The 27126-nt window shown below is 37.8% G+C and overlaps 1 protein-coding gene and 1 non-coding gene across 5 annotated transcripts in view; one reads left to right on the plus strand and one right to left on the minus strand.

The window, feature by feature from the left end:
• Positions 1–27126, plus strand: part of CMYA5 (cardiomyopathy associated 5) — a 120858-nt gene that overhangs the window by 39828 nt on the left and 53904 nt on the right. For all 4 annotated transcript variants that reach the window (XM_059916648.1, XM_059916647.1, XM_059916645.1 and 1 more), the window contains exon 2: positions 15261–25377. In XM_059916648.1, the coding sequence (XP_059772631.1) occupies positions 15261–25377 (10117 nt within the window). The remainder of the gene's footprint in view (positions 1–15260; positions 25378–27126) is intronic.
• Positions 11929–12057, minus strand: LOC132364200 (small nucleolar RNA SNORA72). The gene has a single exon (XR_009502747.1). It is a non-coding gene; the product is annotated as a small nucleolar RNA SNORA72 (small nucleolar RNA).

Here is a 27126-nt window from a genome sequence, read left to right on the forward strand (position 1 = left end):
TTCCCTCTTAGAACTGCTTTTGCTGCATCCTATAGGTTTTGGATTGTCGTGTTTTCATTGTCATTTGTCTCTAGGTATTCTTTGATTTCCTCTTTGATTTCTTCAGTGATCTCTTGGTTATTTAGTAACGTATTGTTTAGCCTCCATGTGTTTGAGTTTTTTACGTTTTTCCCTGTAATTCATGTGTAATCTCATAGCATTGTGGTCAGAAAAGATGCTTGATATGATTTCAGTTTTCTTAAATTTACTGAGGCTTGATTTGTGACCCAAGATGTGATCTACCCTGGAGAACGTTCCGTGTGCACTTGAGAAGAAAGTGTAATCTGCTGTTTTTGGATAGAATCTCCTATAAATATCAATTAAATCAATCTGGTCTATTGTGTCATTTAAAGCTTGTGTTTCCTTATTAATTTTCTGTTTGGATGCTCTGTCCATTGGTGTAAGTGAGTTGTTAAAGTCCCCCACTATTATTGTGTTACTGTCAGTTTCCACTTTTATAGCTGTTAGCAGTTTCCTTATGTATTGAGGTGCTCCTATGTTGGGTGCATATATATTTATAATTGTTATATCTTCTTCTTGGATTGATCCCTTGATCATTATGTAGTGTCCTTGTCTCTTGTAACATTCTTTATTTTAAAGTCTATTTTATCTGATATGAGTATAGCTACTCCAGCTTTCTTTTGATTTCCATTTTCATGGAATATCTTTTTCCATCCCCTCACTTTCAGTCTGTATGTGTACCTAGGTCTGAAGTGCGTCTCTTCTAGACAGCATATATATGGGTCTTGTTTTTGTATCCATTGAACAAGCCTGTGTCTTTTGGTGGGAGCATTTAATCTATTCACGTTTAAGGTAATTATCGGTATGGATGTTCCTATGACCATTTTCTTAACTGTTTTGGGTTTGTTTTCTTCTCTTGTGTTTCCCACTTAGAGAAGTTTCTTTAGCATTTGTTGTAGAGCTGGTTTGATGATGCTGAATTCTCTTAGGTTTTGCTTGTCTGTAAAGCTTTTGATTTCTCCATCAAATCTGAATGAGATCATTGCCGGGTAGAGTAATCTTGGTTGTAGGTTCTTCCCTTTCATCACTTTAAGTATATCATGCCACTCCCTTCTGGCTTGTAGAGTTTCTGCTGAGAAATCAGCTGCTAACCTTATGGGAGTTCCCTTGTATGTTATTTGTCATTTTTCCCTTGCTACTTTCAATAATTTTTCTTTGTCTTTAATTTTTGCCAATTTGATTACTATGTGTCTCGGCGTGTTTCTTCTTGGGTTTATCTTGTATGGGACTCGCTGCGCTTCCTGGACTTGGGTGGCTATTTCCCTTCCCATGTTAGGGAAGTTTTCAACTATAATCTCTTCAAATATTTTCTCTGGTCCTTCCTCTCTCTCTTCTTCTGGGACCCCTATAATGCGAATGTTGTTGCGTTTAATGTTGTCCCAGAGGTCTCTTAGGCTGTCTTCATTTCTTTTCATTCTTTTTTCTTTATTCTGTTTCACAGCAGTGAATTCCACCATTCTTTCTTCCTGGTCACTTGTCTGTTCTTCTGCCTCAGTTATTCTGCTATGGATTCCTTCTAGTGTAGTTTTTATTTCGGTTATTGTATTGTTCATCTCTGTTTGTTTGTTCTTTAATTCTTCTAGGTCTTTGTTAAACATTTCTTGCATCTTCTCGATCTTTGCCTCCATTCTTTTTCCAAGGTCCTGGAACATCTTCACTATCATTATTCTGAATTTTTTTTCTGGAAGGTTGCCTATCTCCACTTCATTTAGTTGTTTTTCTGGGTTTTTATCTTGTTCCTTCATCTGGTATATAGCCCTCTGCCTTTTCATCTTGTCTATGTTTCTGTGAATGTGGTTTTTGTTCCACAGGCTGCAGGATTGTAGTTCTTCTTGCTTCTGCTGTCTGCTCTCTGGTGGATGAGGCTATCTAAGAAGCTTGATGGGAGGGACTGGTGGTGGGTAGAGCTGACTGTTGCTGTGGTGGGCAGAGCTCAGTAAAACTTTAATCCAGTTGACTGTTGAGGGGTGAGGCTAGGTTCCATCCTTGTTGGTTGTTTTGCCTGAGGCAACCCAACACTGGAGCCTACCTGGGCTCTTTGGTGGGGTAAATGACAGAATCTGGGAGGGCTCACACCAAGGAGTACTTCCCAGAAGTTCTGCTGCCAGTGTCCTTGTCCCCGCGGTGAAACAGAGCCACCCCCTGCCTCTGCAGGAGACCCTCCAACACTAGCAGGTAGGTCTGGTTCAGTCTCCCCTGGGGTCCCTGCTCCTTCCTCTGGGTCCCAATGTGCACACTACTTTGTGTGTGCCCTCCAAGAGTGGGGTCTCTGTTTCCCCCAGTCCTGTCGAAGTCCTGCAATCAATTCCCACTAGGCTTCAAAGTCTGATTCTCTAAGAAGTCCTCCTCCCGTTGCCGGACCCACAAGTTGGGAAGCCTGATGTGGGGCTCAGAACCTTCACTCCAGTGGGTGGACTTCTGTGGTATAAGTGTTCTCCAGTCTGTGAGTCACCCACCCACCAGTTATGGGATTTGATTTTACTGTGATTGCGCCCCTCCTACTGTCTCATTTTGGCTTCTCCTTTGTCTTTGGATGTGGGATATCTTTTTTGGTGAGTTCCAGTGTCTTCCTGTCGATGATTGTCCAGCAGCTAGTTGTGATTCTTGTGTTCTCTCAAGAAGGAGAGCACGTCCTTCTACTCTGCCATCTTGGTTCGGCAGCATGTTTATTCTTCGTGTTTTCATTGTCTTTTGTCTCTATGTATTTTTTGATTTCCTCTTTGATTTCTAAAGTGATCTCTTGGTTATTTAGTAACGTATTGTTTAGCCTCCATGTGTTTGTGTTTTTTATGGTTTTTTCTGTGTAATTCATTTCTAATCTCATAGCGTTGTGGTCAGAAAAGATGCTTGATATGATTTCAGTTTTCTTAAATTTACTGAGGCTTGCTTTGTGACCCAAGATGTGATCTATCCTGGAGAATGTTCCGTGTGCACTTGAGAAGAAAGTGTAATCTGCTGTTTTTGAATGGAATCTCCTATAAATATCAATTAAATCTATCTGGTCTATTGTGTCATTTAAAGCTTCTGTTTCCTTATTTATTTTCATTTTGGATGATCTGTCCATTGGTGTAAGTGAGGTGTTAAAGTCCCCCACTATTATTGTGTTATTGTCAATTTCCTCTTTTATAGCTGTTAACAGTTGCCTTATGTATTGAGGTGCTCCTATGTTGGGTACATGTATATTTATAATTGTTATATCTTCTTCTTGGATTGATCCCTTGATCATTATGTAGTGTCCTTCCTTGTCTCTTATAACATTCTTTATTTTGGAGTCTATTTTATCTGATATGAATATTGCTACTCCAGCTTTCTTTTGATTTCCATTTTCATGGAATATCTTTTTCCATCCCCTCACTTTCAGTCTGAATGTGTCCCTAGGTCTGAAGTGCGTCTCTTCTAGACAGCATATATATGGGTCTTGTTTTTGTATCCATTCAGCAAGCCTGTGTCTTTTGGTTGGAGCATTTAATGCATTCACGTTTAAGGTAGTTATCGATATGTATGTTCCTATGACCATTTTCTTAATTGTTTTGGGTTTGTTTTTGTAGATCCTTTTCTTCTCTTGTGTTTCCCACTTAAAGAAGTTCCTTTAGCATTTGTTGTAGAGCTGGTTTGGTGGTGCTGAATTCTCTTAGGTTTTGCTTGTCTGTAAAGCTTTTGATTTCTCCATCAAATCTGAATGAGATCATTGCCGGGTAGAGTAATCTTGGTTGTAGGTTCTTCCCTTTCATCACTTTAAGTATATCATGCCACTCCTTTCTGGCTTGTAGAGTTTCTGCTGAGAAATCAGCTGTTAACCTTATGGGAGTTCCCTTGTATGTTATTTGTCATTTTCCCTTGCTGCTTTTAATAAGTTTTCTTTGTCTTTAATTTTTGCCAATTTGATTACTGTGTGTCTCGGCATGTTTCTCCTTGGGTTTATCCTTTATGGGACTCTCTGCACTTCCTGGACTTGGGTGGCTATTTCGTTTCCCATGTTAGGGAAGTGTTCGACTATAGTCTCTTTAAATATTTTCTCTGGTCGTTTCTCTCTCTCTTCTTCTGCAACCCCTATAATGCGAATGTCGTCGCATTTAATGCTGTCCCAGAGGTCTCTTAGGCTGTCTTCATTTCTTTTCATTCTTTTTTCTTTAGTCTGTTCCGCAGCAGTGAATTCCCACATTCTGTCTTCCAGGTCACTTGTGTGTTCTTCTGCCTCAGTTATTCTGCTATGGATTCCTTCTAGTGTAGTTTTCATTTCAGTTATTTTATTGTTCATCTCTGTTTGTTTGTTCTTTAATTCTTCTAGGTCTTTGTTAAACATTTCTTGCATCTTCTCGATCTTTGCCTCCATTCTTTTTCCGAGGTCCTGGATCATCTTCACTATCATTATTCTGAATTCTTTTTATGGAAGGTGCCTATCTCCACTTCACTTAGTTGTTTTTCTGGGGTTTTATCTTGTTCCTTCATCTGGTACATAGCCCTCTGCCTTTTCTTCTTGTCTCTCTCTCTGTGAATGTGGTTTTTGTTCCAAGGCTGCAGGATTGTAGTTCTTCTTGCTACTGCTCTCTGCTCTCTTGGAATGACATTTTTAAATGGAATATTACTCAGCCATAAAAAGGAATGAAATTGGGTCATTTGTAGAGACGTGGGTGGACCTAGAGACTGTCATAAAGAGTGAAGTAAGTTATAAAGAGAAAAACAAATATTGTATATTAATGCATATATATGGAATCTGAAAAAATGTATATAGACGATCTTATTTACGAAGCAGAAATAGATGCACAGACAGAGAGAACAAGCGTATGGATACCTTGGGGGATGGGGGGATGGGATGAATTGGGAGATTGGGATTGACATATATACAGTATTGACACTTAATACTATGTATAAAATAGATAACTAATGAGAACCTAGTGTATAGCTCAGAGAACTCTACTCAGTGCTCTGTGGTTATCTAAATGGGAAGGAAATCCAAAAGAAAGGGGATATATGTATACATACAGCTGATTCACTTTGCTGTACAGTAGAAACTAACACAATATTGTAAAGCAACTATACTTGAGTAAAAATTTAAAAAATAAATAAAGTATTGAGAGAAAATACTGGTTAAACATGGTGGAATCAAGTCTTCAGAGAAAAATACCTGCCAATATGGAATTTTATACCCTGAATAAAGACTCTTAGAGTGGATGTGTAAAAACACTTTTTAAGGAAAATGTAGGGTGAATTTACCACCAGGAAATTCACAGTAAAGGAAATACTAAAGCAAATATTTTACGACAGAGGAAAGTGATTCCAGATGGAATATTGGAGGTGGAGGAAGGAATGAAATGCAATTTTAAAAAATTCAGTTGGGTGCTTCCCTGGTGGCGCAGTCATTGAGAATCTGCCTGCCAATGCAGGGGACACGGGTTTGAGCCCTGGTCTGGGAAGATCCCACATGCCACAGAGCAACTAGGCCCTAGAGCCACAACTACTGAGCCTGAACGTCTGGAGCCTGTGCTCCACAACAATAGAGGCCGCGATAGTGAGAGGCACATGCACCGCGATGAAGAGTGGCCCCCACTTGCCACAACTAGAGAAAGCCCTCGAACAGAAACGAAGACCCAACACAGCCAAAAATAATAATTAATTAATTAATTAATTAAAAAAAAATTCAGTAGGGAAATCTAAATGAATGTTGGCAGTTTAAAACAATAATAAAATTATGGCTATGAGATTTTAAAACATTTACAGAATTAAAATGTACAATTATAACAGCATGTAAGTTGAAATTATAATTTATGGTCCTTGTGTTTTCTTGGAAGAGATAAAAATACCAATTTATGTTAGGCATTAATGATTCAAGGATGAATATTGCAATCTCTAGGATAATCACTAAAAGAATAGTAAAATATAACTGCCAAGCTAATAAAGGGGGTAAATAGAATAATAATAAATGTTCAATCTAAAACAAGGCAAGAAAGGAGAGAAAAAGGAACATAGACTAGGTAGTATAAATAGAAAGCACATAATAAGATGGAAGATTTAACCCCAAATATATGGTGATTGTATTGGTAATTATATTAAGCTTAAATGGACTAAGTGCTCCATTTACATTGCCAGAGTTGATTTTAAAAATCTTTGTCGGAGTTCCCTGGGGGTCCAGTGGTTAGGACTCAGTACTTTCACTGCTGTTGGCCAAGGGAACTAAAATCCCCTAACATCATTAAAGATAAAAAGATTTGATTTGCAAAAAATACTTAATCCCCCAGGCCTGTTTCCTCATCTGGTAAATTAATATATCTACTTATGGAATTGTTGGATGAGAATTATACAACACATAGTAAAGCACATAGTAATATTAAAAAATAATAATAAAAAGATTTGAATAACACAACTAATAAGTCTGACCTACCTGACATACATAGAACAATACTGAGAAACCACAGGACACATGTTCTTTTCCAGAACACATAAATATTTAAACAAACAAACAAACAAAATTTGGCCATATAGCCATAAAGCTAATCTCAATAAATTTCAAAGTATAACTTCTATAAAATAAATTCTTTGGTGACAATGCAGTTAAACTAGAAAGCATTAACAAAAAAGATAACTAGGAAATCCCCATGTATTTTGAAATTAAGGAATATGTTTTAAGATAATCTCTGACTAGGCAGGGCTTGGCAACCAATTGAGCTGAGGGCCAGCCACATCTACCTAGCAGTGCACCCACAGCAGTCAGCCTGCCACAGCAGAAAGACCAATTCAGCCCATATAGAGGGCACCCCTGCAGCATATAGCTCTGGTGACCAAAGGGAAGTGTGCTGCTGGGGCGTATAGTGTGTCTCCTACTTAAGGCTACTTCCCTAAGATTGGAAAATGAAATCAACATGCCATATACATAGAAATAAAAACAGAGAGTTAGGCAAAATGAAGTGACAGAGAATATGTTCTGAATGAAGGAACAAGATAAAAGCCCAGAAGAAGAACTAAGTGAAGTGGAGATAAGCAGTCTATCCGACAAAGAGTTCAAGGTAATGATCATAATGATGTTGAAAGAACTTGGGAGAAGAATGTATGAACACAGTGAGCAGTCAGTATTTTCTAACAAAGAGTTAGAAAATGTAAAGAAAAACCAAACACAGCTGAAGAATATAATAATAATAATTGAAATAAAAAATACACTAGAAGGAATCAACAATAGTTTAGATGATACAGAGGGGCAGATCAGCAAACTGGAAGACAGAGTAGTGGAAATCAGTCAAGCTAAACAGGAAAAAGAATTTCTAAAAATGCGGACAGTTTAAGAGACTTCTAGGGCAATATCAAGCATACTAACATTCACATTTTAGGGGCCCCGAAAGGGGGGGAGAGGAGAGAGAGAAAGGAGCAGAGAACATAATAGCTGAAAGCTTCCCTAACCAAGGAAGGGAAACAGAAGCAAAGAGGTCCAAGAAGCAGAGAGTGCCAAACAAAATCAACCTAAAGAGGACCACACCAAGACACGTTACAATTAAAATGGCAAAAATTAAAGAAAAAGAGAGAATACTAAAAGCAGCAAGGGAAAATGAACATGTTACATACAAGGGAAATTTCATAAAGCTATCAGATGACTTTTCAGCAGAAACTCTGCAGGCCAGGAGTAGCATGATATGTTTAAAGTGATGAAAGGAAAAGATGTACAACTAAGAATACTCTACATGGCAAGCTATCATTCAGATTTGAAGGAGAGATCAAGAGATTTACAGTCTAGCAAAAGCTAAAAGAATTCAGCAACAAAAAAACCAGCTTTAATAAATAAATTAAAAAACAAACAAACAAAAAAAACCCCAGCTTTTCAAGAAACATTAAAGTGAATTTTCTGAGTGTACATAACAGGCCATAACTAGAAATGTGAAAATTACAAAAGGAAAAATTTCATTGGTAAAGACAAATATACAGGAAAGGTAGTAGATCAACCACTTATAAACCTAGTAGGAAAGCTTTAAGACAAAAGTAGTAAAATCATCAATATTCACAATATGTAGTTAAGGGATACAAAAGATGCAAAAAAAGATATAAAATATGATGTAAAAAACATTAAACGTGTGTGGGAGGAGAGGGGTAAAAAGGCAAGATTGTTAAAATGTGATTGACATTAAGAGATCAGCATCTTAAAATAATCGTATATCCTCAACAAAATACTAGCAAACAAATTCAGCCATACTTTAAAAGGATCATACACCATGATCAAGTGGGATTTATCCCAGGGGTGTAAGGATGGTTCAGTATCCACTAATCAATCAGTATGATACACCACATTAACAAATTGAAGAGTAAAAATCACATGATCATATCAATAGATGCAAAAAAAGCTTTTTACAAAACTCAACATATATTTATGATTAAAAAAATAACTCCCAGTAAAGTGGGTGTAGAAAGAACATATCTCAACATAATAAAGGCTACGTATGACAAGCCCTCAGCTAACATCATACTCAACAGTGAAAAGCTGAAAGCATTTCCTCTAAGGTCAGGAAGAAGACAAGGATGCCCACTCTCACCACTTTTATTCAACATAGTATTGGAAGTCCTAACCACAGCAATCAGATTAGAAAAAGAAATAAAAGGAATTCAAACTGGAAAGAAAGAAGTAAAACTGTCACTGTTTGCAGATGATGTGATATTATACACAGAATATCCTCAAGCCCCACTAAAAATTAGTAGAACTCATCAGTGAATACAGTAAAAGTGCAGGACACAAAATTAATATACAGAAATCTATTGCTTTTCTATACATGAATAATGAACTATCAGAAAGAGAAACTGAGAAAACAATCCCATTTACAATTGCATCAAAAAGAATAAAATACCCAGGAATAAATCTGACTAAGGAGATGAAAGACCTGTACTCAGAAAACTATAATATGCTGATGAAAGAAATTGAGGACAACACAAACAGATGGAAAGACACACCATGCCTATGAATTGGAAGAATTAATGTTGTTAAAATGACCATACTACTCAAGGCAACCTACAGATTCAATGTAATCCCTATCAAAATACCAATGGCATTTTTCACAGAACTAGAAAAACTAATTCTAAAATTTGTGTGGAACCATGAAAGACCCTGAATAGCCAAAGCAATCTTGAGAAAGAAGAACAAAGCTGGAGGTATCACGTGCCCTGATTTCAAACTATATGACAAAGCTACAGTAATCAAAACAGTATGTACTGGCACAAAAACAGACACACAGATCAATGAAACAAAATTGAGAGCCCAGAAATAAACCCACACTTATATGGTCAATTAATCTATGATGCAAGAGGCAAGAATACACAGTGAGGAAAAGACAGCCTCTTCAATAAATGGTGTTGGGAAAATGACAGCTACATGCAAAAAAATCATATTGGACTACTTTCTTACACCATATACAAAAATAAACTCAAAATGGATTAAAGAATTTATAAGACCTGAAAGCATAAATCTTCTAAAAGAAAACATAGGCAGTGTGCTCTTTGACATTGATCTTAGCAATATATTTTGATATGTCTCCTCAGGCAGAGGAAACAAAAGCAAAAATAAACAAATGGGACTATATCAAACTAAAAAGCACAGCAAGAGAACTATCAACAAAATGAAAAGACTGCCTACTGAATGGGAGAAGATATTTGCTAATGAAATACCTGATAAGAGGTTAATATCCAAAATATATAAAGAAAGCACACAACTGAACATCAAAAACAACCACCACCACAACAACAAAACAACAACAAAAAACCATACAACTTACTTAAAAAATGGGCAGAGGATCTGAATAGGCACTTTTTCCAAAGAAGATATTCAGGTGGCCAACGGGCTCATGAAAAATGCTCAACATCACTCATCATCAGGAAAATGCAAATCAAAACCACAATGAGGTATCACCTCACACCTGTCAGAATGGCTAGTATCAAAAAGACAACAATAATAAGTGTTGGTGAGGATGTGGAGGAAAGGAAACCCTTGTGTACTGTTGGTGGGAATGTAAATTGGTGCCACCACTATGGAAAACATTATGGAGGTTCCTCAAAAAATTAAAAATAGAATTATCATATGATCCAGCAATTCCACTCCATAAATCCAGCAATATTTATCTGAAGAAAATGAAACACTAATACAAAAAGATATTTGCACCCCTATGTTCATTACAGCATTATTTACAATAGCCAAGATATGGAAGCAACCTACACACACACATATATATACACAATGGAATTTTACTCAGTCATAAAAAAGAATGAAATCTTGCCATTTGTGACAACATGGATAGACCTAGAGGTTATTATGCTAAAGTGAAATAAGTCAGAGAAAGAAAAATACTGTATAATTTCACTTATATGTGGAATCTAAAAAACAAAACACATGAACAAACAAGACAAAAACAGTTATAGATACAAAGAGGTCATTAGAACAAAGAGGTCATTGCCAGAAGAGAGGGGAACGGAGAGAGGAGAGAAATAAGTGAGGGAGATTAAGAGGCACAAGCTTCTAGTTGCAAAATAAATGAGTCAGAGGTATGAAATGTTCAGTGTGGAGAATATAGTCAGTGATGATATAATATCTTTGTATGGTGACAGATGGTAACCAGAGTTACTATAGTGATCATTTTGAAATGTATAGAAATATTGAATCACCACGTTATGTACCAGGAACTAACGTAGTGTTATAGGTCAGTTATACTTAAAAAACAAACAAACAAACAGACTCTTAGAAAAAGAGATCAGATTTGTTGTTACCAGAGGCAAGGAGTGAGGGAATTGGATGGAGGTGGTCAAAAGGTACAAACTCCCAGTTATAAGATAAATAAGTACTAGGGATGTAATGTACAACATGATAAATATAATTAGCTTTATGAAAGTTGTTAGGAGAGTAAATCCTAAGCATTCTCATCACAAGGAAAAATTTTTTCTTTTTCTTTTATTTCATATCTATATGAGATGATGAATATTCATTAAATTTATTGTAATCATTTCATGATGTATAGAAGTCAAATTGTTAAGCTGTACACCTTAAACTTATACAGTGTTCTATGTCAATTATATCTGAATAAACCTGGAAGAAAAAGAAGTAAATAAATAAAGAAATAAATAATTTCTGGGTCAGATAAGATATCACAATGGAAATTCAAAAATATTTTGAGATTAATAAGAATAATGATGAAAATACTATATACCAACTTTTATGTGATGCATCAAAATCTTTGGTTAAAGAGAAATGCCTAGTCTTAAGTTATAGTAAAGGAGAAATATTAGAAATATTAGAAAGGGAGAAAGGTAGAAATTAATGATATAAGAATCTATCTCAAGAAGGTAGAAAAATACTTGCTAATTAAACTCAAATTTGAAAAACGAAATAATAGAAAGCAGACATTTATGAAATAGGAAACATCAATAAAGCCAAACTTTATTGAAAAGATTACCAAATGATAATGTCTGCCAATTTTTATAAAGATGAAGAACATAAAAAGGAGACACAAATGACCAATATCAGAATTGAAAAAATGGATATAATTTTAGATCTTACAAAAACTTAAAAGATCCTGAAAGAATACTATGAACAAATTTAATCCAATGATTTTTTAAAATTTAGGTTAAATATGTCAATTCTTAGAAAAATACAACATATCAAAAGTGACACAAAAAGAAATTTCAGATAGTCACATAACTATTAAATAAATTAAACTGCTAATTAAAACCTTACTGTAGAGAAGAATACAGGTTCAGATGACTTCACCAGTAAAGTCTACCAAGCACTCAAGGGAGAAATAGTACAATCTTCTACAAACTCTTCCAGAGAATAGTGAAGGAGAGAACACTTCCCAATTTGTTCTTTGAGGCAGCACAATGTTTTGTTTTGTTTTGTTTTGTTTTTCTTTTTTGGTTTATCCTCAGCATTTACAAAACCAGACCTTGGGAAAGAACTAGGTCTGGGGACACATGCATGGTCTTAGTATAGCAAATGTTTAGCCTGCCCTAATTATTACAAGAGGCAGCACAATCTTGATACAAAAACCTGACAAGCACGTTGTAAGAAAGGATATTATAGGACAATTATTCATGAACACAGGAGCAAAATTCCTAAACAAAATCCAGCTTTTTAATATAAAAAATATAATACATCACAACCATGTTGAAGTCATTTCAGGAGTTCAGGGTTGGTTTGACATCTGGAAATCAATCATAATTCACCACATTAACAGAATAAAGAATATGGTCATCTTCATTGTTGCATAAAAATTATATAATAAAATTTAGTATTCATTCATTATTAAAAATCTCTCTTAATAAATAGGAATAGAAGGAAATCAGATAAAGTTTATCCTCAAAAGGAAGAAGTCTTTGGCACTCAACTCGATCAGTCTGTTCTTTCCTGGATCTAACTCAAATCTACTGAACCTTCTCCTTGACCAATTCTGAAAGGAGGAAGGAAGTGAGCTCACCAGGTCATCAAGAAGTGTTTCTCCTCACTCTCAGATAAATCTGCATGGGAAGCCAAGTAATAATCAGAAGGTTGCTTTGTGAGAATCAGAGGAGAATGAATAAGATCATGTTCATAGCCAATATCCGTTAATTATGGAAAGTTGATGTATACATCTTTGCATAGATGAGAACATTTGTGTTCCTGAGTAAGAAACACTTCTGAACTCTAGGGGGATCATTGGTCTTCTATTAAGGAAAATGGTTTCTTTACACTGAGTGTAATTTGAGTACTTGGGCTATGACTTTACACATGCTAATATAGTTATTCTCTGATTCCTGTTGGCTGTGTTATTCTTCTATTCCTTTGCTCCTGTCCAATAATCCAGACATCCCCAAATACTTTGGGTTTCTCAGTGAGCCAGATTGATTTATTCATGTGTATGTTTTTTTCATATCCTATGACATTTTCCTGGAATGAGCTTCCCATGCTCACACCACCACCACTCTTCGTCCATTTGGCAAACTCCTATTTCCTCTTCAGAATCCAGTGCAATTATCTTTCCTCTTGAGGTCTTCCCTTCTTTATGTTCTCACTGTATCTTGCCTATCTTCTGTAAATGAACTTACCACACTGTATTAAAATGTTTAGTTCTGTCTCCCTGTTAGATTTTGAATTTCTTGAGAGAAGATTCTGTGTCTTTATATTTGTATTCCTAGTATTTAAACTCAATAAAATTTTATTAAATGAAGAAATAAATGAGTGAATGAATAAGTAAATGATTGAGTGAACCCACCTCAGTAGGCCTCTATCTTTTTATGATCAACATTTGGGTATTCTGCTAAGCACTCATGAACTCATTCTAATGAGTAATGAAAACTTCTCTGGTTGAGTACATTGAATTTACAATCAATAATTAACTTTAAATTGAATTATAATTGCTTTTGTAATACTGCTACAATGTTGGGCATTCGAAATGCTGACTTTTCAGTTGCATGCTATAATCTTAATTTTTAATTTCATTCTGCCTTTGTTAAGTTAAACAGAAAGGAGAAGGGGTAGAAGGAATTGAAAATTTCAAGGAATAAGTTTAATTAGGTATGTAAAGGAGCCTGAAAAAACATTAAAAATAAGATTCAGTTCAGAAACAAGATAAGGTATTAATTGCTAATTAAGTTCAGTAGTTTAATACCAAAGCAAATAAGTGAGAGCAGAGTTACCAGGGAAATGGAGAAACCAGTTCTTTTCACCGCTTTCCAGCCATTTTCACTCACTGCATGTGTAGAAAATGAAATTGTTTTCAGCACCCTGGGGTAAATGGATGAGGATGCTTGCTTCCGAAGACCAGTGGCCCAGGGGTTCTGGCTGCCCCAGGCTCGACTTGGTCATGGGTGAGATCTAAGGAGATCAGGATCTCAGCAGTCCAAAAGCCCTTTGCTGCTGACTGCTGGGGAAACTCTGAAGTTTCAGAAAGGGGAGTTGAATGTACCTGCAAAGATTTATGGTCTTGGCTTTCAGCCTAACCTAGCAAACTAAAAAGCATTCAGGGTAAGCTAGAAAGGCATGTACTAGTTAAGTTTCATAGCTAGGATTGTTTAGGCCAGTGATTTGCAACTCTGGATGCATAATGGAGTCACCTGGAAGCTTTTAAAACTTCCTACCCTAGTACGATTAAACTAGCGTCTCTGTGGGAAGGGGTATAGGGTGGCATCAGTATTTTTTAAAATCTCTCTACAGATGATTCTAAAATGTATCCAGAATTAAGGACTGCTAATATAAGCAGTGACTGATGATAAAAAAAATGATTGGTTAGGGACCTAAATTTTAACTCTGTATGTTTTTTAAAAGTGCCTTAATTGAATACTTATGCTTAGTGGTTTTTTAGCATAGATTTTTTTGTTTTGTTTTGTTTTTATTGTTGTAGAAAAGTGTGTAAGTCAGTCAATAGTTCTGTATTTATCTCAGTCTTGAACTTAAAGGCAAATATGCCTGCTGAATTGGTGAGGGATGGTAACACTGGAGGTTTTAAAACTAAGCCTTGAAGAGTAGATAGAATTTAAATATGCAGGAAAGGTAGATTAAGGTGGGGGATAAGAATTGTAAGTGGAAGAATGGCATGAGCACAGGGGAGGAGAAAGTGTAAGAAAATTCCAGGGAAGAGTGCTGCAGAGTCTGAGACAAAGGCCCAATGGCAATTGAAAGGGACAGCCAAAGCCAGCCATCTCTTGAGGGCATATGAGAGCAGTCCAAGGAGACCATCTTTCCAAACCTCTTTAGCCGTTGAAAATGACCATGCCCAGGCTCCTTTGATCTCTAGTTCAAGGATTATATGGAGGACCTGATTACAGATCATGTTTATTGAGTGTTAATTACATGCCAGGCACATTTTCTAAGCATTTCATGTGTATTAACTAATTTAACCCTCACAGCAGTCCCGTGAAGTAGGTTCTATTATGATCCCTGGTTTACAGATGAGTTAAGTACAGCACAGTAGGCTGCTGTTTTTTTTTTGTGATCTCTCTATATTCACTACTTTCCCTTCATGGCCCTGACTCAGAGTTTCCATGATATATTTACTGAACACATAATTATCTAGTTAAAACAGAAATGTACCATGTAAGGGTAGGGTGGAAGTGGGTACTTGGAAAGAACGTCAGCTAGGGATCAGAGAGTTAAGTATTTTGAATTTAATGAATTTAATTTAATTTAATTTAATTTAATTAATTTAACTAAAATATGTTATTTTTATTATTAATATATGTAGAATTATTAATAATATCATTATTTACTCTAGGTTATCAGACCAGAATGAAGAGGGCAAGACCAAGCAGAAGTGTATCATATCTGACCCCTCCTTTTCCATGGTAACAGTTCAACGGGAAGATAGTGGAATAACCTGGGAGACCAATTCAAGTAGGTCTTCCACTCCTTGGGCCTTGGAAGAAAGTCAGACCTCTGCTGTGTGTAGTCTGGAAGGGTCAACTCTGAAGTCTCCTCCAGGGAATGTTTCCTTTATTGTGGATGAAGTTAAAAAAGTTCGGAAAAGAAAGCCTAAATCAAAGCATGGCTCACCATCATTGCGTCGGAAAGGCAACAAAAAAAGAAATTCTTTTGAATCCCAAGATGTTCCAGCAAACAAAACAAGTAATCCTTTAATTTCAGAAAGCCAGGAACTAAAGACCCAGAAAGAGAAGTCATCTACTGGCATTTATGATAAGATGAGGAAAAAGAAGACCACCTCAAATACACCTCCTGTTACTAGGGCCATATACAAAGAACACAAACCGTTAGTGTTAAAGCCAGTCTACATAGGAACAGTACAATATAAAATTAAGATGTTTAATTCTGTTAAAGAAGAATTAATTCCTTTACAATTTTATGGAACATTGCCAAAGGGTTATGTAATTAAAGAAATACATTATAGGAAGGGGAAAGATGCGTCCATTAGTCTAGAGCCAGATTTGGGCAATCATGATTCTAACGTAGTTTCCAAAACAGGCAAATCAGTAGCCCAAAGCATAGACAATGATGAAGTAAAAGAGCTTGCTCCACCCTGGAGAGGTGCAGTTTCCAAGGGATCAAAGTCCCTGACCTCATTCAATCATGAAGATCTAAAGAAAATTTACGTTGATTCTCCCTTAAGGGCTGCATCTACTATCAAGCACACACCTTCCTCTTATACAAGTAATGACACAGCAGAACAAGAAACACAGCTCAGCGCTCCACAGTCAGTGTCACAGCTGCCAGCTGATGAAGCAAAACCCTGTGAGATAGAGCCTTCCTCTCTTACACCTAATACATCTGCGCCTGCGTTCCTGGAAAAAGCAAAGGAAGAATCTGAGGCTGATTCACGAGAAATGGTAACTGCAGAGCATGACTCTTCAGTCTCACCGCCGTTAGTGGATGAGGTAAAGAGGGAAGACGTAACTTCTGCTGACCGTTCCATTCCACTGGAGGCAGAGAAGGGTTTTCTGGAAACACTTTCACCAGGTCTGACAGCCTCTATCCAGGAAGATTTTGGTCCAGAGAGAGAAGAACTGGATTTGACTTCACCAGAAAGGGCAAAACCAGTCTCTGAACAACTGAACCCTCCTCATCTCACTGTCAAAGGAGAGAAGGATGAAAACATGCCCGAGCCATCCATTTCTCTTTCTGAACCTCTAGTGTTAGAGGAACCAGAGAAAGAAGAAATAGAAACACCTCTACCAATATATGCTACCCCTGAACCTGAAGATTCTAATTTAGTGGAAGAAGAGATCATAGAACTTGATTACCCAGAAAGTCCATCAGTTTCTGAGGAGCCCTTCCCACCATGCTTGGCCCCTGAAGTAGAGCAGAAAGAAGAGGAGACCATTCTGCCATTACTGACGACATCAACACCTGAACATGTCACCTTGTCTGAGGAAGAAAGAGAGGAAAATGAGTCTGTTTCTACTGATTCTGCTTTCATATCGGAGTATTCAGTCCCACAGGATTTGAACTATGAACAAGAGAAGCAAGAAGTTGAGCCAGTTTCTTCACCTAATGTAAAACCTGTATCTGAACATGCAGTTTTGTCAGAAGAGGAGAATGATGAATTTGAGCTTTATTCCCCAGCTTCAGGCTCTGCATCTGTCTCACCATCCACAACTGAGAAGACTCCTGAATGCCAGTCCCCACTGTTTTCAACAGCTACATCAGAGCACATGGTCCTGTCCAGAGAAGAGGCTTCAGAAAATGGGTGTTACACACCACATTCCACATCTGCTTCTGAATATTCAATTCCCTCATGGGCAACAAAAGAGTCACCAAAGAAAACAACTGACCATAAGTCCCCATTAACATCAAAAGGTGTGTCTGAGCCCCTGATTCTGTCAGAAGAAGAGAAGGAAGACACTAGGCTGTATTCCCCAGAGGTGGCCTCTGTATCTGAACATTCTCTCTCACCATACACAACTGAGGGGACTTCTGAATGCCAGTCACCACTGCTTTCAACTGCTACATCTGAACATGTTGTCCTCTCAGAAGAAGAGAACCTAGGAAATGAGCGTTTCACACCAGATTCAACACTGACCTCCCAATATGCAGTCCCACCAAATGTAACACAGGAATCCCCAAAGGAAATAATTGGTGATGTCTCCCTGTTGAAATCAAAAGGTATTTCTGAGCACAAGACTCTGTTAGAAGAAGAGAAGGAGGACACCAGATTCTATCCCCCAGAGGTGGCCTCTGTATCTGAATGGTCTCTGCCACCATACACAACTGAGGGGACTCCTGAATGCCAGGCCCCACCACTTTCAGCCACCCCATCTGAACATGTGGTCCTCTCAGAAGAAGAGACAGTACAGATGGAGTGGTACACACCCTCTTCCACCTCTGCATCTGAATTTTCAGTACCACCATATGCAACACCGGAGTCACAGGAGGAAGAAATTGTCCACAGATCCCCTTTAAATCTAAAAGGTGCCTCCTCACCCATGAATTTCTCAGAAGAAGAGCAAGAAGACATTGGACCTTTTTCTCCAGACTCTGCATTTGTGTCAGAATTCTCATTTCCACCCTATGGAACTCAGGAGACAGAGAAAAGAGAATTTGAGTGTGATTCTCCAATATGTTTAACATCACCATCTGAACACACGATTTTGTCAGATGAAGATACCGAAGAAGCTGAACTTTTTTCTCCAGACTCAGCATCACAAGCTTCCATCCCACCATATAGGATCCCAGAAACAAATAAGGAGAAAACTGAGCCTGATTCACTGTTAACTGCAATGGCTGTGTCAGGATATTCCTGCTTCTCAGAAGCAGATGAGGAAGAAATTGCACCAACTGCTACACCTGTACCTGAGCATCTGAGTTCATCACAGAAGCAAAGAACTGAAACTTCTCCTTTGATGTCTGCACCTGAAGACTTGCGTTGGCTCCCTTCAACAAATGAAGGAGAGATTAAACCAGATGCTCAAACAACATCAACAACTGTATCTGAATATCTCATTATGGTACAGAAGCAGAGAACTCGAGCATATTTAGAACCTGAGTCTGAAGACGTGATTCCGCCATGTTTAACCAGTGATTCAGAGAAGGGAGAAATTAAGACTAGTCCATCACTAGCTGCAACACCTGCACAATTGTCCATGGTAAAGGAAGAAACCAAACCTGTTTTGCCTGTATCTCAGTGTTCAGTTTCACCTGATTCAGTCCATGCAATTAAGAAAGAACAAGAACCCAAAACATCACTCACTCCAAAATCTGCAGATGAACAGATGGCTTTGTTAAAAGTTAAAAGTAAGGAAGAAATTGTGCCTGATTCTCAAGAAGCTATAGCACATGTATTACGGGATCAAGAAATGGAGCCTCAGCCTCCAAACGTTCCAGAGTCTGGGATGAAAGATTCAGTTCTGCCTGACTTGGTAGATGAGCCAAAGAAGGATGTCAAACCCAATTTAGCTCCAAATGTGACATCTGAACTAGAACAGAGAAGGTTGTCAGAGAATGAGCCTGAAGTAATAAAGCCATATTCACCTCTAAAGGAAACATCTTTATCTGGACCTGAGATTTCATCAGTAGTGAAAACAGAAGTGCAACATGATTCTAAAATAACTGGTACACCTAGAGTGCTGCATTCAGCATCACCAGGAGTGGAAAAGGAAGTTGAGCATGCACCACCCATATCAGAATTTTCAGCTTTATCAGAAGACATAAAGAAAGAAATCGAACCCAGTTCTTCAATAACCACGACATCTGTAACAAAGCATGATTCAAGCTTAACCAAATTAGCAAAAGAAGAAATCCCAACAGATTTATCTCTTACCACCCCTATAGAATATCCAGTCTTAACAAAAGTAGGAAAGAGTGAATTAGGAATTGGTTTGCCACTTCAGGTGGTAACATCTGTAGACAAGCATTCACTTCTTAAAGAAGAAGACAAGGTAGCAATTAAAGCTAGTTCTTCTCCCACTGAAACTGCTGCATCCCAAAGTCTGGCTTGGTCAGAAGTAGGGAGAGAAATTAAATTTGATTTACCTGCAAGCATATCCTCTATACCAGAGCATTCTGTTTTGTCAAAGGTAGAAACTGAAGACATTAAACCTGGGTTGGCAGTAACCAAAACATTGTCTTCTCAGCATTCAGATGTATCAAAGGAAGCAAGGGTGGAAAACAAACAAGATCTTTCATTTTCTACAGTCCTTGACTCTGAATATTTGGATGTATCACAGAAAAAAAATTCTGTGTCTGCCTCAGAGATGTCAGGACCTGACCATGTGCTTTTGCTCAACCTAGGTGGTGAGATAAAGAAAACAGAAACTGAACTTCCTTCCTCACAGAACGTGTCACCTGCACTCAAATATATAGTTACAAAAGGCAAAAATGAGCAAACAGCAAGTTCTTTTCTTGAGTTAGAATGTTTAGCATCAGAAGATTTAGCTTCAACATTACCAACCCTCTGTGGTGATAAGAGCAAACAGGCAATGGAGACACCTTCTATAGTTCAGGGAGATTTCCTGTCAGAAAAACAAGATCTTGCTCTGGCACAGCTCTCTTTGGAACCTGAGAAGGAAGACAAGCCACATCAAGTATCAGAATTACCAAATTCTGGCTCTGAATTCACTGGTGGTTTAGGTAGGCAAAGTGAATCCATAGATACAAAACAAATAAAATCTCCCATAACTGAAACAGGGGATTCTGTCTTAGAAAAGGGCCTAGATGAACTTAGGAGCAGAGGAGAAGGAAAAGAAGAAAACAGGGGACTTCATGTGTCAACTACAGTGCCTGAAATTTCAGAGGTTTCGTCATGCCTTAGGGAGGAACCTCAGATTGAAGAAATTAAATCTTTCTCTCCTAATGTAGTTAGCTTAGGATCAAGGGAAGCATTTACCTCTCTAGTTGAAGGAGACAACCCAGAAGAACTTCAGCCATACACTTTTTCTTTAAAAGGATTATCAGGAGAGTTGAGCCATTCAGTTGACTTTAAAAAAGAAGGAAAACAAGAAATAAGCCTGTTACTACCAACAGGAAATTTGAAGGCACAAGTTACAGAAAATACTGTAACTAAACTAAATGAAGAAACTGACCAACCAAATTCATTTCAGGTACCCCAGAGTATAACAGAGCCATCAAAGATTGCTTTTTCTGACCTCCTTGTGGAAGAAGAGAAGCCTGAAGAAGAACTTCATTCAGACCAAGCTGTTAAATTACCTGACGTAAGCAGATCTTTTGCAGATAAACAAGATACGGGTATTAAACAATTTTTGTCTATGAAAGAAAATTTGCCTTTGGAAGAATCAAAATCATTTACGACAACTGAGCCTACAGATGTTAAAGAAACACACATGAAAGAGGCCCTTATTTCTCCAAAGGATGAAAATTGGATGCTGAAAAAGCCAGAGAGAGACTTGGCAAGTCATCATGAAGAAACAGTCCCTGGATCTGTGCAGCTGGGTTCCTCTGGTACCAGTGATCTGATGACAGGGCAGCTCAAGCCTGCTCTGTCAGAGAAAGACCACGCAACTGAGATCAGAAGGCAAATTTTGCCACATTCTGCAGAAGAATCTCACTTATCATTACAAGAACCAGTGTCTACTCTCGATACCTCTAGTGGTAACGTAGAGATCTTAGCAACTAAAACTTATTCTTCTGAAGAAATAAAGCTGGCCCCCAAACCAAAATCTTTAGTTCCAGCTGGAAATGTGGAGAGAAATGAAGCAGAAGGGAAGCAGACCCTTTCTTTAGTGGGGAGTGAAAGTTTGGTATCGGAGAAAGCAAACACAGAATTTTCCAGGCCTTGCAAAGAAGACAGCTGGGAAGAAATCAAAACACCATCTGAAAGAATCCTCCAGAAACCAGTGTCTGGCCCATCAGCAGAAGAGGTCAAATCAGAAACTCTTCCCTGTCTTGCCAAAGCAGCCCATTTCCTGGCAGAAGAGGCAGAACTTGCACTGGGCAATGAAAAAGAAGCACACAGGCGTATATCTCCCTTACCTGGAGAAGAACCAAAAGTGGTTCAGTCAAAGGTTGTAGATGATGCTGAGAGAGGGAAACCAGCATCTGAAGTGAAAACACCCACACAAATAAAACCCCTCTCCTCAACCCAAGAAAATGAAGAACCTCAACCCCCAGAGTCACCTGAGGTCATACAAAAGCTGCCCAAGCAGCAGAAGGCAGTGGAGCCAGGCCTCTCTGAGGAAAAGGGAAAGAAAGGAATTCCACCTTTCACATCGTGGATGTCCAGTTTGTTTTTACGATCAAGCACTCCAGATAACAAAGTTGCTGAAAAAGAAGATTTAGAAGCTCAACCAAGCCCATCTGTAGAAAAAGTAGTGACCATGATAGAGCCTAGAGATCCTGCTCCAGCTGACGTTCATGCAACTGAGAAGCCAGTGGATCATCTATTGCTAGAGGCCAAACCTGAAACTGTTGCAGAATCCACAGGTTCTTTAGTTAAATCTGGTGAAGGTCAAGACTTTAAAGAAAAACCCACCTTGTTATCAAATGTAGAAGTTTTGCCACAGCCAAAATCCAACTTTGAGGCATCTAGTGAAGATTATGGGAAGAAAGAAGTCCTAGACTATTCAGAGGAAATGGAACTAAACTCAGTAATTACTTCTGCTGATGGTGAGGGACATCTTAGAATTCAATCTTATTCTCCCATGGGTGAGAAATCCATTATGGAAGAAGCCAAAAATGCTGTTCGTCTTCATATCACTGATGGTAAAAGACCCCAGAAGCCAGAAATCTCCCCTCCATCTAAATGGAATATTTCTATCCTTAAAGAAGAGCCAGGAAATGATCAAAAAGAAAAATCACTCTTTTTATTTGATGCAATAGATAAGGTGCCACAACAGCCAAAATCAGCTTCATCTAGCTTTGCAAGTAAGAATATCACAGAGGAATCAGAGAAGCTGGAGTCAATAATTTTGCCAGTAGAAGAATCTAAAGACAGTTTAATTGATCTTGGTGAAGACAGACTAGAGAAAGAGATGCCAAAACCTACTTCCTTGAAAATTTCTGAAGAGGAAATAAAACTCAGATCTGTTAGCCCAACTGAGGAGAAAGGTAACTTGGGAATGAGATCATATTCCTTGGAAGAAAAGAAGGTGCTGGCAGAAAAACAAGAAACGGTGACCCCATTAGAGCTTAGAGGTAGTAATGAAATAGGGAAGGCACAAATTACACATGGATCTAGCCCTATTAAATTGGAAGAACCAAAAGCTGCTACTGCGCTGCAGCAAGTCTATCAAAATGAAGACCACAGAGAAAGAGACAAAATTATTGAGGAGGATAAAGGAGAAGAAAAAGAAGAGCAGTCACATGCATTTTTAGAAGGAAAAGAGCAGCAGGAAATTCAGCCTTATTCCATGAATATAGCCAGGCATATGCCTGAAGAGTCAGATATCTCTTTCAGTCATTCTTTGGGTGAAACTCAACCATTTTCATTAGTTAAAATTACAAAAATTACTGAAAAATCAGAAACCATGATCTCAGAGGCTCACCCCGAAATCAGGGAAACGAAGGCAGTAGGAACCCAACCACATCCATTAGAAGAATGTAAAGTTTTGGTGGAGAAAACCAAGACTTTCCTTCCAGTAGATCTTCCTTATTGTGATGAAATAAATGATCACTCTTTACCGAAGGAAGGAAATCTGGTATTGGACAAGTCAAGCAGGGATGTGGTAAGTCACAATGAAGAAAAGGGACAGGTCACAGCGTCAGAGCTGCCAAAAGGTGGCTCAGTAGATACAACAAAAGAAAGTAAACAAGCATCTCCATCTAAAGAATCTGAAAGGATTTTAGATCCATGGTCAGAATTGACTCCAGAGAGGCATATGGTCCATACTATTCAAACATCTCAAGATCAAGCATCTGAAATGTCTGAACAATCTGTTCTTGTTTCAAAGCACCACTTGGAAGCTGTGGAAGATGCCCATGTAAATGAACTGCGCTCTTCAGCGAGCAGCAACTATGCTCAATTTATAACTAATGCATCAACAATCAGTATTGCTGAGATGATTTCCAAGGAACCTGAAGACACATATGTAAGAGATGAAGAATTTACAGTGACTAGTAAGCCAGCTGGACTTTCAGAAGAGCAAAAGAGTGCCTTCAGTATCATTTCTGAAGGTTGTGAGATATTGAACATTCATGCTCCTGCATTTATTTCTTCAGTTGATGAGGAAGAAAGTGAACAAATCCAAGATAAGTTAGAATATTTGGAAGAGAAGGCCTCATTTAAGCCTATACCCTACCATGATGAGAGTGAGGCAGTTGCTTGCCATAAAGCATTACAGAGTAAGTTAGAAGATTCTGATAAAAAAGTTACACCATCGAAAGAAGACCAAAAAAAGGAAACTCATACAACCAAAGAGGAGATATCCACAGATTCAGAAACTGGTGATTTAGCCTTTAATCAGCCTGCAATTCCCAGTGAAGAGGATTATTTTGAAAAATATACATTGATTGATTATAACATCTCCCCAGACCCAGAAAAACAGAGAACTCCATGGAAATTAAATGTTGAAAGAGAGCTGTCAAAGGAAGTTCCAGGAGAAACTGTCTCTCTCCCAGAATGTTCAGAGGAAAGTGCCCTAGAATATGAATATGAATTGGTGAAATTAGATGAAAGTTTTTATGGACTAGAAAAGGACTACAGCAAATTATCTGACCCAGAGACCCAAAAGTCTTCGGTTATCCAAAAATCAGCTGACAGAGATGCTCCAAAGAGCATAAATAGAGATGTGGACTCAAAGTCACCTGGGATGCCTTTATTTGATGAAGAGGAAGGAGTTTTGTCACGAACCCAGATATTTCCTACCACTGCTAAAGCCATTAATCCTGAACTTCTGGAGGAGCCACCTGCACTGGCATTTTTATATAAAGATCTGTATGAAGAAGCAGTTGGAGAGAAAAAGAAAGAAGGGGAGACAGCTTCTGAAGGTGACAGTGTGAATTCTGAAGCATCATTTCCAAGCAGAAATTCTGACACTGATGATGGAACAGGAATATATTTTGAGAAGTACATACTCAAAGATGACATTCTCCATGACACATCTGTAACTGAAAAGGACCAAGACCAAGGTCTAGAAGAAAAGCCAGTTGGTAAGGGTGATTCATACCAACCAATAATTTCAGAAGGGGAAATTTGGGGGAGGTTTGAAACTATTTGTGGGGAGGAGAGTCTGGAAGAGAAACAGAAAGCAGCTTACAGGGAAGGAGAATCAGTAGGCCACGTGGAGGCTCTTGACAGTGTAGCTATGCAGAGGAAAGCTTCCATCACCGAGGAAGTCAGAGTGGTTACCCAGAGGATAAGCTATGCGGTTCCATTTGGAGACACTCATCATGTCCTGGAGAGAGTAGATGAAATGAGCAGCCAGACTAATGAAGCAGCAAATGCAAATCCAGAGGTCAGTCTGAATGTCCCAGTACAAGTGTCCTTCCCAGAGGAAGAATTTGCATCTGGTGCAACTTGTGTTCAAGAAACACTGCAAGAAGAGCCTCAAATAATGGTTCCCCCTGAGCTGAGTGAAGACCGGTTCCGCAGTAGCCCTGTTCAGGATGAGTATGAATTTGCTGAATCCCTGAATTACGAAGTGGTTACTCAAGACACTTTATCAGAAGAACTGTATTCAGAAGCCACCCCTGAAGATGTGTTATCTCAAGGAAAGGAATCCTTTGAACATGTCAGTGAAAATGAATTTGTGAGTGAGGTGGAACAAAGTAAGTCTGCTGAACAGGAAGAGTTGGACAGAGAGATGACAGAACAAGACCAGTTATCGTCAGAGTTGGTAACCGAGAAGGAACAAAAGGAATTGAAAAAGTCCCAGATTGACACATATTGCCACACATGTAAAAGCCCAATTTCTGCTGTTGACAAGCTGTTTGGCACCCACAAAGACCATGAGGTTTCAACGCTTGATACAGCTATAAGTGCTGTAAAGGTAAATAGATTTTAAAGCATACAAGTGTGTATTCATACATAGACGTTTAATTGGCTTTCTCATTTTCTCAATTTTAAAAAATGACCAATATTTGATACATTTATCTTTAGGCATAATAGTCTGAAAGAAACTAAGAATATTTCCCTAGTTATTCAGTTAAGATCACTTTGACAAACATTTATTGGGTACATAGTATGTGCCAGGTATTCTTCTAGATTCTGGACATACCAGGATAAATAACATGGGGCATTGCCTTTGAGGGATCTTATGACAGTAGCCCTTAACATTATCCAAAAAAGGCAAATAACTTTAAATTAAAAACTATGCACTTGAGCATAAAGCACAATTTATTTTCTGTTATCTATAATATCATCCTTTAAAAATACACATTTACATTATATTAAGCAATTTTATTGCAAGTTTTATAAAATACTCAAGACAGTAAGACATTTTAAGTTTTGGTTTTCTCCACATTTCTTCTTTATTTATAAAATTGATGTTAGAAGTGGAAAACTTTTGCATTCCTTCTGGCTATGTCTATAGACTCCCAATGTTAGAAAGTTAGTCACAACATATATCCTTATGTATGTGATTATAAGTATTTTACTCCCTCAGAGATACTATTGGAAATCAAACATTTAGTCTTTAAGATTCTCATCTACCTTTCAATAGCCTTCTAACTGGAATCTCCACTCTTATCTCATCAATCTATTCTCCATACAGTAGCCAGAATGATCTAAAATTGCAAGTAATGGCAAGAATTGAGCACTTACTGTGGGCCAGGCAATGTGTTAATGTCTTTATATACAAGATATCTTTTAATCCTTACAACAACCCTGTCATTGTCATCGATTTGCAGATAATGAAATGGGCTCAGATAGTTTAAGTCCAAGGTCGTAGAAGACAGAACTAGGACTGGTACCCAGGTCTGTCTGATGCTAGAGCTCAGGCTCTTGACTGTGTATCCATGTTGCTCTACTCAGTGCCTTCCTAATGGTAGCAATTTTCAATATGATTATTCAATTAGGTCACTGATAAATGATTGTCAGGCTCATTTTGATTAAGTAGGAAAACATATTAGAATTTTGGCTTTTTTTTTTTTTTCTGGAAAAGTAATCTTTCTCAACTTATATGATATTGGTTTTATATCTCCAGGGTGAAATTTTGTTGAAACTTTACCTGGTCAAGTTTGGGGTAGGGCATGGGTCAATTTCTTTTTGGAATCTCAGGCATTGAGATACATCAACACCAGTGAAATATGCCCCATTCTTTGATGACACTTGGTTTTGTTAACTAACAACTACTGGGTACTGTCAGTAGAAAGAAGACTAGATTTTTTTTTTTAGCCTTCTTAATTATGTTTTGTTTATCTCCATGAGTTTTAGAAATTAAAAAAATAATTCTGTCTAAGTACTGTTAATTTAAAACAAATTTCAAAAGCAGGGAGATATGATGTCTCCTGCTTTAAAACCATTTTAAAGTTTTTTTTCTGGATCTTCTCCATATAGTATGAAGAGAAAGTGGAAGACAAATTGACTAAGCCAGAGACTTGCTTCGTTCATTAAATCAACTGTGAAGATTGAGTTGGTTGGCACATTTTAAAAATTAAAAATAAATTTAAAAAGTTGTCACTTGAGAATTCTCTAGCATCTTGTGAGTAGGCCATTTGTGATTATTCAGGAACTGATGGCTGCATTTGTAGATTATCCAGGTCCTGGCTTCTCCCCGCCACTCCATTCCCTTTGTGGT

Source organism: Balaenoptera ricei, chromosome 3 (assembly GCF_028023285.1).
Source record: "Balaenoptera ricei isolate mBalRic1 chromosome 3, mBalRic1.hap2, whole genome shotgun sequence".
NCBI classification, from domain to species: Eukaryota; Metazoa; Chordata; class Mammalia; order Artiodactyla; family Balaenopteridae; genus Balaenoptera; species Balaenoptera ricei.